Source organism: Tachyglossus aculeatus, chromosome 20, assembly GCF_015852505.1.
Source record: "Tachyglossus aculeatus isolate mTacAcu1 chromosome 20, mTacAcu1.pri, whole genome shotgun sequence".
Lineage (NCBI taxonomy): Eukaryota > Metazoa > Chordata > Mammalia > Monotremata > Tachyglossidae > Tachyglossus > Tachyglossus aculeatus.
This window is the reverse complement of record NC_052085.1, coordinates 10,495,417-10,507,452: the sequence shown is the minus strand read 5'-3', so window position 1 is coordinate 10,507,452 and position 12,036 is coordinate 10,495,417. Positions and strand designations below refer to the sequence as shown.

At 45.6% G+C, this 12,036-nt stretch overlaps 1 protein-coding gene across 1 annotated transcript in view; it reads left to right on the top strand.

The window, feature by feature from the left end:
• The window catches only part of LRCH1 (leucine rich repeats and calponin homology domain containing 1), a 128,576-nt gene extending 127,117 nt beyond the window's left edge, over positions 1-1,459 (top strand). Inside the window, exon 21 of the mRNA XM_038761643.1 lies at positions 1,037-1,459. Within this exon, the coding sequence (XP_038617571.1) occupies positions 1,037-1,237 (201 nt within the window). The 3' untranslated portion in view covers positions 1,238-1,459. The remainder of the gene's footprint in view (positions 1-1,036) is intronic.
• Positions 1,460-12,036: the final 10,577 nt, after the last annotated feature.

The following is a 12,036-nucleotide window of genomic DNA, read 5'->3' as shown; positions in this document are numbered from 1 at the left end:
ACCAAAAAAAGAAACCTTTGTAGGAAATATTTTGCTGGCATTTTAAGGCCTTTTACCTAGTTTAAAAAGTAAACTTGGTCATGCCTTAAAGAACTTCTCTTGTCTGGCTGAATTTATTTTCTGTGCATGGGCCTGCGCTTAGAGTTAACAGTGTAGGGCGTTTGAAAAGCCATTTACTTTTTGTAGAGAGAATAATGCTGCTGGAGATCACATTCATTTAGTATGCTTTTCCTGTACCTTTTGCTCTTTCAGAATTAAATGCCACTTGTTTGAACTTGGGTAAACATAACAGTTGCATAATGTACTTCCTTATAGTTAGTAATGGTAGCCTTTTTATAATGGTGGCCTGCCTCAGTATAAGAACATTTGGCTGGCCAAACAGCCCACCTAAAGAAACCCTCCAGATAATTGTCAAATAATATTCTTCGTGGGTAAGATTAGGACAGAAATATTCCTATGATTTGGCAGCAGGACTAGTCTCACTCTTGATGTATTGAAAAACTGTGTGAATCCTCTTACACCAGATAAGACTTCATGGTCTTGAAGTGTCGGTGTAAAAGGCTGAATTCAGGGAGTTTGGTGACTTTCTCCCCCTCCTCAACCTAAGTTCTAGGGAGAAGAACGAGCTTGAAATACTTCCAAAATCTTAGCCATCCATTGTCTTTTTGTCTTCATGTCATTGGGTAGCCTGGGGTACAGCCAACCAACAGGATTGTTTGTTCATCAGATTCCTAGTAGGAGGGAAGCAAACTGATGACAAAATTCATATTTTTTCTGGACTTTCCCAGGCAGAGAATAATAGGCTGTGGATGGCTGTCATGCAGTTTTAGTTTGGATAATATTTGGGCAGAGTAGACGGGCTGTGTTCTTCTGTCGTGTCAGCATTCATTTTTGCAGGGGAGAAAGGGTTTGTGGCTAACGAATGGAGAAAAAGTCAGCAACGGGAATATTATGCTACTCTCCCACTGATGCCTCTTTTGTATTTTTAATTCTGTGCACTGTCTTTTTCTGTTCTGCCTGCTGCCCTTCGGGATAGGCTGACCTCTGCTCTCCGTCTGACATCCTGCACTTGGATTTCCGTCCCATTCGAAAGACCGTTGGCACCCTCCTGGCCCACGGGGAGAAAACCCCATCAACTTCGGCTTGCGCCTGGGACCTAATAGGCTTTTGTCTTTTCCACCTACTTTCCATAGTTTTTATGTATGTAATCTACCACTGGAGTACTCTGTCTGCATAATCTATTCGCGTGCACATTCAAATGCTCCGCTTTAGCTGCCGTATCACAGGTATTTTCATTTCATCCTTCACCTTCCTTCGTCCCAACTCCTGTGACCTCTCTCTGTTAATCTCGCGGCAGTAGATCCCCAAGTAAGTTTGAGGGCGTTTTTTTGGTTTGGTTTTGTTTTTAAGGAGGACAAGAGTTAGATTAAAGGCTATTAAATATCCTGTTTTTCCATTTGACTAATTTCCTTCCACTTGTGTTCTCCCATCATCTGTGTGGTATCTGTAGGGTGACTGCTTTAGGGTTTTGGATCCCCAGGTCCCTCCCCATCTGGCCCCCGGCTCTGCTGGGCTCGGAGGACCCAGGATGTGGCAAGAAGGGGAGCGAGTGGTTTGGGGCCCGTGGACATCTCTTTCTTTTGGTCAGTTCTGAGCCAGACGCACAGCGCGGGTCTGGGAGATGTGGGCAGACCCTTGCCAGTCATTAAACACCGTCACCTTCACCCTCCCCACCGTCCTCGGGGGACCTGGCTTGGATTCTTCCGTGCACCCCGCTGCTTTAGGTGAACGTGTGCCGCTGCCGCCGGTTCCGGGCCTTTCACCCGTCCTGGGTGAGTACCGTTCTGCTGGTAATTGCTCCCTTAGGGAGACAAGCTTTGTGCAAGTGTGCCGTGCTGTTAAGAGCATTAATGGGTGGTGCCGGAATCCCCAAAGAAATTTACTTTCTGTCCTCCAGATCTTGATGACCGCTTACTTCAAAGCCTTTTGCAGGAGAAAGGAAAAAAACAAAAGGGTAAAGTCGATCTTCCAAAAAGTGGAATTGGCCTTTTAGCATTTCACTCAGGCTTGATATAAAACCATACGTGAGAGCCTGATTCAACTTGTACTTCCTGAAGTTGGCACTGAGATGTGCAGAAGTGGGATTCGTGGAAGGGCAACTAGAGCAATTCAGAGTGATAATATTTTCTTTTAAAGGTATCTCTTTGTTCAATTGTATTTATTGAGCATTTAATGCGTGCAGAGCACTGTATGTTAAGCACTTTTTATTTGCAGAGCACTGTACTGTTTGGGAGAGTACAATACAAAGAAATTAGCAGACATGTTCCCTGCCTATATCGAGCTTACATTAATAGACATTAAGTAATTAATTTATATTAATTATTAATACTAGGTATCAGGCACTGTTCTAAAGGGCTGAGCTGATCAGGTTGGACACAGTTCATGATGATGGCATTTATTAAGCACTTACTATGTGCCAAGCACTGTTGTAAGCACTGGGGTAGATGAAAGTGAACCTAGCTGGGTAGCTGGGCCCTCATTTTGCCTGTAAATTTTAGCAGATTACTCACATGCTTGACTTGAGTTAACCTTTCAAGGGGTGGTGGAGAGGCCAACTGTTCCGGGGGCTTCCCTCCACCTGAGGGACAGTTAGGCCAAGTGATGGATGGATTAGTCAATCATATTTGAGCGCTTACTCCGTGCAGAGTTAAGTGGGTGGAAGAGTATAACAGTAGACACGTTTCCTGCTCAAAATGAGCTGACAGGCTAGAAGCCTAGTGGAAAGTGCCCAGGGCTGGGCTGATTCATTCCGTCATATTTATTGAGTGTATACTGCGTACAGAGTAGCGTACTAAGTGCTTGGGACAATACAGTAGCTTCTAATCCTAGCTCTCCCAGTTGCCTGCTATGTGACTTTGGGCAAGTCACTTAATTCCCCTGTGCCTCTGTTTCCTCATCTGTAAAATGGGGATTCGACACCTGTCTTATCTCCTACCTGAAACTGAACCCCATGTGGGTCGAGGACGGTGTTCAACCTGATTAATTTGTCTGTCCCAGTGCTTAACACATAGCAGTTAAATACAATCGTAATAAGAAATTCAAAACTCTAATTTGCATTGGACTGGTAGCTATAATTGGGTTCTCTATTTCTCCAAAGAGGAAGATAATTGACCACTATAATACTAAATCTTACTCTTCCCAATACTCAGTGGTTTTCATGTAGAATCACTGGGAAGGAAGTGGGGGTTTTCTCCACATCCTTAAGATCACTTAGTTCACTGCTCTGCACAAAGTAAGCGCTTAGTAGGTATTATTGATAAGGGCCTGAGAAAAGTGAACACAGAGTCTAAGGGAATTACCAGTTTAATTGTAGGTAACCTTGATCAGAGTGCTTGGGTAGTTCGGTTTCTTTTAAACATGGCGATTTACTAAGTCACAACTGGCACCAGTTTTCTGCCCTACCCAGCTGTCTATTTGAGTGAGAAAATGGGCTCCTAAATTCTTTTCCGGGTGAAGGTAGGAATATAACTTGAGAAAGAGCAAGCTGCATTTTTTTAGTCCAATTCAGATTTATAGTAACACATCTGGAGCCTTCCGCCTAGAGTTGCTATTTTCAGCTTTGTGTGTCTGCCTTCTTTACACCCACAAGCGAACAGCTGCTGCCGCTGCCACCACCACCACCACCACCAGCTTGCTCTCCTACCCTGCCCCAAACATCACTGGCGACCAAGTTTCTTGAGGTTTAAGTCGTGTGTTCCTGGCACGTTTCTGTCTTCCCACCTTGCTTGCAGACGTGCCAGTCGCGCTCCCCAGCGCTGCCATCCCCGGGGGCCTGTGGCCAGGGGCCGAGACCAGCTGCTCTGTCAAGGTCTCTTCTGGCCTCCAGCTCCGGCTTCTGCTTCACTCGCGGCTAAAAGACATTTATGTGCGGCCTTCTCCTTGCCAGGGTAAACTTACCGTTCCGATTCAGAATAAGCGCTTTGCTCTCGTAAGGTCAGTTGCTAGCTCTCGATACGCTGGGGCTTGTCTCAACTTGGCTCTAACCGCGTAGTGTTTTAATGAGTGCTCTTCCACCCTGTTAATGACAAATGCCGAAATGTAACATAATTGCTGCCAATTTGCAAGTTATTTAGGGGACGGGGATCCACACGGTCCCTACATACTGATCCCTCGGATCATTTCATTCCATCCGGTTTTAATTTTAGTTCCCAGAGTGAAATGAGGCCAGATGAGTGTTGTCAGGGTTCATTGGTGACTTTGGGTAAAAATTCTGCTTAGAGCATTGTTTGATAATGTTCGCTTGAAATGTTTTTTTAGATGGTGGTGGGGTTTTTATTTGCCAAGCACAATGTTTAAGCGCTGGGATAGACAAAAGGTCATCTGATGAGCCCCGATCCCCACCCCTTAGGGGGCTCACAGCACAAGAGGAAGCAAAAAGTGGTATTTAATAATCGATTTCACGGAGGAGGAAACTGAGGCTCAGAGAGCATTGAAGTGGAGGAGCTGGGATGTAGAATGCAGGTCTCCTGACCCCGTCCTGGGCTCTTTCCACAGGCCATGCTGTTTTGTGGGATGCGCATCGTAATGTACAGCATCAGGCTTTGTGTCTTTAGGGCCAACATCCTCTCATTGTAGTTTGGGGTGTGATTATTTACTAAATTTTGTCATGTGCCGAATATAAACATAAGTGGAAGCTGTGTGCACAGTGGATAGAGCGAGGGCCTGGGAGCCAGAAGGACATGGGTTCTAATCCCAGCTCTGCCATTTGCCTGCTGTGTAACCTTGGGCAACTTACTTCATTTCTCTGTGCCGCAGTTCCCTCACCTGTAAAATGGGAACTCAGAATGTGAGCCCCACATGGGACAGGGACTGTGTCCAGCCTAATTACCTTGTATCTACCACAGCACTTAGAACAGGGCTTGGCCCGTAGTAAGTGCTTAACAAATACCATCATCATCATTATTATTATTATTATTACACAGGGCTCACTGAAGGTAATGCCTCAATCTCACTAGACTAACAAAGTGGTGAAATGGCTATCAGAATTTTTCTGGCTTCTGAATTCTAAACATTTCGCTTGAGCTAAGCAAAATGTTTCTGGCCAATCTTCCCCTCTAATATTTAAAATTATTTTTTTTCCAAATAGCTGCCCACAAAGAGGGGGAGCAATGTCCAGTTTCCCAGGAGAGCTGAGGTCTTGGAAAGGCAAATGAGATTCAGAAAGATCCCACTGTGTCTAAAAGGAACAAAAATCAGGGTCTGATGGGAGGTTATTAATAGTAATAATAATAGTAATAATGGTAATTAAGCACTTAAATAATGGTATATAAGTACTGTGCCAAGCACTGTACAAAAGATATAATCAGGTTGGACACAGTCCAAGTGTGTGGATTTCCTGTAAATGAAAAGCCCTAGTAATCGATCAATCAATCAATCGTATTTATTGAGCACTTACTGTGTGCAGAGCACTGTACTAAGCGCTTGGGAAGTACAAGTTGGCAACATCTAGAGATGGTCCCTACCCAACAGTGGGCTCACCGTCTAGAAGGGGGAGACAGAGAACAAAACCAAACATACTAACAAAATAGAATAGATATGTACAAGTAAAGTAGAGTAATAAATATGTACAAACATATATACAGTAATCAGAAGAATGAGAGCAAATGGTACCCAAGTAAAGTTTTTCCCTCTTAAGTGAAGGAACATAAATGGAGACGGGCATTTCTTAACTGTTCCCCCAATTGCTAGTTCCATCTGTGGGTTTGTTCCCATTATTGGTGCCGAATGATGGCCTGGCCTTTCAGTAGAGAGAGGCATAAGGTGAATGGCTAGCCCCAAAGGGCTACTTTATTTGCAATGCAGTGGTCTTATGAACTTAGGGAATAGAAACGCATAATGAAATGTCATCTCATTTTTTGGCTAGCAAGACAGCAAATGTGCTATTATTTGCAAATAATGATGTAGTTTAATTTGGCATAGTATGTCTTTCAAGGAAAGCGTCAGAAGCAGTTCCTTTAAAAGCTGGTCATGGCTTTAAGCTGAACTTTGCGGCTGAAACACAGCACGTCTGAACCAGTAAGTTGGACACATTAAGCCTTAGTAGGAAACTGCTTATGGCCCAGCCTTAGTTGAAGCGTCAGCTAGTGACTTTGACTAGAAGCAGCACCATGCCCAACACACTTGTATTTCTCAGGCAGCTCTTTTCCATCTATTTGTCTATCAGCACAGTAGAAAGAAGGCCAAATCTTAACCGTGTCTGGGTGAGTGGATGTTCCCAGCTTTCTTGCTTCTCAAGCCAACCAGCTCCTATTGCAGCCCCAGTAACTGGGCTTGTTTGGTCCTTTTGACCAGTGAATCGGAAAAATAACAGTCTCTCGTTCGTAGCTGCTGGCCAGGGCAGTGTTAAACAGAGAACCTTGCTGACTTTTAATTGATTCTTCTCCCTCCCCAGCTCTATATCTCGGTTGAATAGTCTGGCGGTCCAATTCAGAAATCTAGAGCTTCATGCTCCCCTCTTAAAGGAAGGACTCCTCAGGACAGGGGTAATAATAAAAATAATAATAATGATGGCATTTGTTAAGCGCTTACTATGTGTGAAGCACTGTTCTATGAGGTGATCAAGTTGTCCCACGTGGGGCTCACAGTCTTAATCCCCATTTTACAGATGAGGTCACTGAGGCCCAGAGAAGTTAAGTGACTTGCCTGAAGTCACACAGCTGACAAGTGGCAAGAGTCGGGATTAGAGCCCATGACCTTGGGCTCCCAAGTCCGGGCTCTTTCCACTGAGCCACGCTGCTTCTGCTGTCTGTTGGTCAAGCAGAGCTAGGCCCACTGAGGTTAGTATGGGTGGGGGGTGCCATGCAGAACCAGCTTCCTTAAGGTGGTAAACGCAGAAAGGAGTGGGCACGATTAACACACCAGCACAGTTGCATAGCGATGTCTGCTGAGGCTGCCTAAGAATTTCAGTGCTTGGCTACCATGCTGCTCTTTTCAATATTTGGAAGTTTACTGAAACTAAGTAAGGAACATGCCAGCGCTTTTACTGTGTGACTCCAAACAGATATTTAATATAATTCAGTGCTTACAAGTGATCTGATACGGTGAAGGACATCTACTGACCTTTTCATTGTTTCTCGGGTAGAGTAACTAATTGTACTGAATTCAGACCTAATCCTCTGATGATGATTTCAAAAGAGGCGTATGTCTAGCCTTGGAGAGTCTAGTTTATACCACCCAGGCCGGGGGCTGGAAGATGTTCTTGTGTGTCTGTCCCGAGGTGGGCAAAGGAGGCAAAAGCACCACATTGAGACAGTTAAGCTTTTGGGGGGGGGTCCATTCAGAGAGTCGCCTTACCTTTAAAAGTGCTTTCCCACCTGGCCCACGTGTTCCAGAGGTAAAGCTGACCGCAGGCTGAAGCACGGGCGCCGGTTCCTCCCGTTCCCAACGCCGCGAACGGTGTCTCATCTGTCGGCTGGCACTGCTCTCAGCTCAGCCCTGAAGGATGGGAAAGGGAGAGGTTGGCTTGGCCCACCAGGCCCACGGGTTGCTGCTGCGGGGAAGAGCAGGGCAAGTGGCAACGTTGTCCACTTGGTGACACGGGGTGGCTATTAATGTCAGGTTTGGGCCCTGCGGTTCCGGGGCCCCGAACTGACTCTCCCCTCCCACCCCCGCTGCTTCAGGGCCGTGCCAGCCTTGCAATCAGAGCCGCTAATCACTCGGGCTTTCTCTCTCTTCTTAGGAGAAACTCTGCCTCCCCCACCACATCTTAGAGGAGAAGGGGCTGGTGAAAGTGAGCAGCACCGTTCAAGCATTGCTGGACGTCACCGTAAGCAAAACCCTGTTCACGTGAAGTTGTCGCCGCTGCCACAGTATTCCTCCCGCGGAGGTCCAGAGCCCTGCCACCCTGCTCCTCCGTTGGACCCGCCCCTTCCCAAACCGCCGGCCAACGTACTTTCATTCCACTGCGTAATTCCTGTCTTTCAGGACTGAGACTTTTCTCCTCTAAGACCGGGCCCCGGGGCTTCTCCCCCCTCTTCTCCTTCCTGGTGCCGGCGTGAATCTTCTTCCCAAGCAGTATACCGGCCTGTCCCGCAATCAGCATCCTGGGGAGGAGGAGGAGGAGGAGAAGAAGAATCAGGTTTTTGCCACCAAATTTTTCCTGGCGAGTAACTTCAAACCATTGCCTTTTAAAAATATTTAGACATAAGAAAATATTTATATAAATATTATTTATTAGTGAGGTTTTATTCATCCTTTGGATGCAAAATGTAAATTAGGAAACTGTATTTTATTACTGCTTTTTTGTGGTTAAACACTTTATTTTCATATTATAAATATTCAGTTATTTTTTATCCTATTTGGTGTGCAGTAGTTAGACCTCAGTAATCATTTTTCTAGCTAACCCTGTACCGTGAAAGGGGGGGGGGGGGAATCCCAAAGCAACAAAAAAACAGGCCAGTTGCTCCAAGGTGCTCCAGAGGCCAGAACAGCTTGCCTGGGGCCCGTGCGTTGTTCACCTTGGGCTGATCTTTCCTATATTCCAAGTCCCCATCTGGGAAAACCAATTGGACACAAAAGAGCACCCACCTTTGTATCTGTAAATAGCTGTGATGAAAAAGGAAAGATGAAACTTGAAGACAATGTGAACAACTACTTTTGACACTTACTGTACTGTGCACCAGGCATTAAACTTAACACAGCTAGGTAAGCGATAGGAGTGAGCAGCGTGTGTCTTGAAATATAATTTTGCACTGTAACAAGGGTTATGGTCAGGGTCGAGGCAAGTAGTGAAAAGCAGCACAAGGGAAGTGGAAGACAGAAGTGGTTCCCACAAAGAAGGGGAAACGGAATGGAAGGCGAGGCCGGCCCCACCGGCCTGGATTCAGGAAAACAAGCCCCCTCCTCAACCGCCAGTTCTCAAAGAGAAGATGATTCCGAGGTGCAGAGGAGTTGATATTATTGCGTGGTAGTGGCTGGCCAGGCCGGGGCGAGGGGAATCCCATGGTTTCAAAGCAGTATCGTACGACAGAGTAAAGCCCCTTCCCGGAGAGCTGAAAAGTTAGGAGCAAGACAGCGGGCCGACAGCTGGGGAAGCTGCATGTAGCACAGAGGTGAGCGACAGTGATCGGTGCAGCAGGGGGAAGGGCGAAGCAAGAGCACAAAGCGGGGGAGAGGAGATAGATAGAGAAAGGCTAAGGGAAAAGATTGGGGCTTAGAAGAATCATTTAAGCTTACCATCACACTTGGACCTACTTGGGGCCATTTATAAGCATGTTCACACAACAGACACTGCCTTTGACTGCCACTATTCCAATAATTAATCTTCTTGAGTCTCAAACACGTGTGAATGTGGACTGCATTTCCAGCACAGCAGCAAGCCAACACTGATTTCTCAACAGCAGCAACCTTTGAGAAGGGTGAGAGCAAAGACAACATCATGGAGTCCCCAATATGCATCAAATATTCCTTAACTTCAACCAAAGCAAAAGCTTTCCTTCAAGAGATGAAGCGTTTATTTACTTAATTTGGAGCAGCAGCTAGCATATTGCTTCCTATCAAATGTACTGTGCACTTTAACACTAAATTAAAATGTATTTTACTATTTCCTAGGGCTGCACAAATACCTGATCTGTCAGATAGTTCAAAATCTGTATCTTTACTTTTTAGGCTAAGAGTATATACAGTTTAAAAAACATTCAAAGATTGAGTCTATAAATAGGAATATTGATTGCTGCGTCTTGAAGGGCGAAATGCAGGGTCCTGAAGTATTTTTTTACCTGTATATATGGCAACATGAAGCTTTAATCATTATTTTCAAATTCTAAACAGTTTCTTTTGATATTGTTTTTCGTATCTGCTTGAAGTTGGCTGTAGAATACAAATGGCTCAATATTTTTTAATACAGCTTTTTTATGCAGTCTTCTTGTACGGCTAAAATGCCTTCGAGAACCTTTGTACACTATTTATATGTGCAATATGTCGTGCATGGCCAACTGACAAACCTGAGTGGACCTATGTACATAGTGCAAATATCTTGCTTTTATTTAACTGCCATTAAAATTATTATTTGTACAAACCATCTTGCCTTTGTTGCACCATGCTGTTTGGGGGAGGCTGGGTTCCCCACTAACAAGCTGCTTCATGCTAGTGTCCTGCGCCTCAAATTTGGAGGGCTTGTACAGCCACCGCCAGTGGCAAGGAGGACCTCTGTCCACTCTGCGGAAGACTAATAATTGTGGAGGCCAGGCAAGGACCCTGCAGTTGATTGAGAAGAGGGACTGCAAAAGCTGGGCTCCATCTTACTGTGTTGATCAATCAGGTAACTGATAAATCACCAACCTTTCAACCTCTCTTCTGCTGTCTGGCTCCCGTCGGGACCGTTCCCTCCATGCTGTGTCGGACCGTAGCTCGTCTGCAGGTGCCAAGCACAGGCCGCGCTGGGACTGCAGCTTGGAGGGAATGCAGCCTTAGGGACAAACGCGTGCCCTGAGCCTCCCCTGGGACAGCCCCGAATGATGCTGATAATGGTGGTGACACTGGGAAAGCTACAATAAGCCCTTAAAATACCACAGCCTCCCAGAGGAAAAACAACAAGTCCCTGTCTGGCTGCTTTTACCCAGCCTGCTTTAAAGGTGAAGCCTACCCACTCTCTCTGCACCCATCGCTCCACTGCAGATGGAGGAAGAGCAGAGAAAACACAGTTTTAAGCTTTGCCAACATTCCCTCGGGTAGCCTTAGGGCGGCAGGAGTTACCTACAGCAAAGGAAACTTGGCCTGCAACCTAATACTTTTCTGTCTCCCACCTTGCACCTACTATTTGGGAAATTCTTACAATGTGCAAACCACCACGCCAACTAAGACACAATGCCCATCCCTCGAACGACTCAGAGTAAGCGGGCTAGAGACGTTAAACTCTAAAAATCTAATCCTCCTCTTCATAACTGGAAGATAAAATTCAATAAGAAGAGTAAAACATACCGCCGGCTGGACTCACATGCTGAAATTGTTTTTGTGGGAGCAGTGCAGGCTTGCGCTGAACCATCCATCCTCTCACCTGGAGACTGACAGCAGATGTTGCCAGATAGCAGGAAGTGAAGACACGTGCAGGCTGTAGTGAAAGAAGAGCCAAGACATCATTGTAAACTTTAAAGCTACTGAGGTTCAAAAACTTCAGGGCCAAATTGATGACCTGACCAATAGAATCAGGCAATCAATTGTATTTATTGAGCGCTTACTGTGTGCAGAGCACTGTACTAAGTGCTTGGAAAGTACAAGTTGGCAACATATAGACACGGTCCCTACCCAACAGTGGGCTCACAGTCTAGAAGGGGGAGACAGATAACAAAACAAAACTTATTAACAAAATAAAATAAATAAAATATGTACAAGTAAAATAGAGTAATAAATACGTACAAACATATACATCATCATCAATCGTATTTGAGCGCTTACTGTGTGCAGAGCACTGTACTAAGCGCTTGGGACGTACAAGTTGGCAACATACAGAGATGGTCCCTACCCAACAGTGGGCTCACAGTCTAGAAGGGGGAGACAGAGAACAAAACAAAACTTATTAACAAAATAAAATAAATAGAATAGATATGTACAAGTTAAATAGAGTAATAAATATGTACAAACATATACATCTATACAGGTGCTGTGGGGAAGGGAAGGAGGTAAGGCAGGGGGGTGGAGAGGGGGACGAGGGGGAGAGGAAGGAGGGGGGCCCAGTCTGCGAAGGCCTCCTGGAGGAGGTGAGCTCCCAGTAGGGCCTTGAAGGGAGGAAGAGAGCTATACCATGTAGAAGAGAGGCACCATGTAGTTATCTGAAATCTTGCTTGGGGTTTAGTCTAAGATGACTCCCCCTAGCTTCCCTGGTGAAGCTTAAGATGACAGAAAAACTGTCAAGGGAGCAGGCAGGCACAATGCAGGAAGTTCTAAACTGTCTGCATTTTCCTAGTCCTTACCTGAGGACACCACTGGAGCCTGTCTCCACCCAGAATGTTCCAAGAACACTGGAGGAAGTATAGGCAAAAC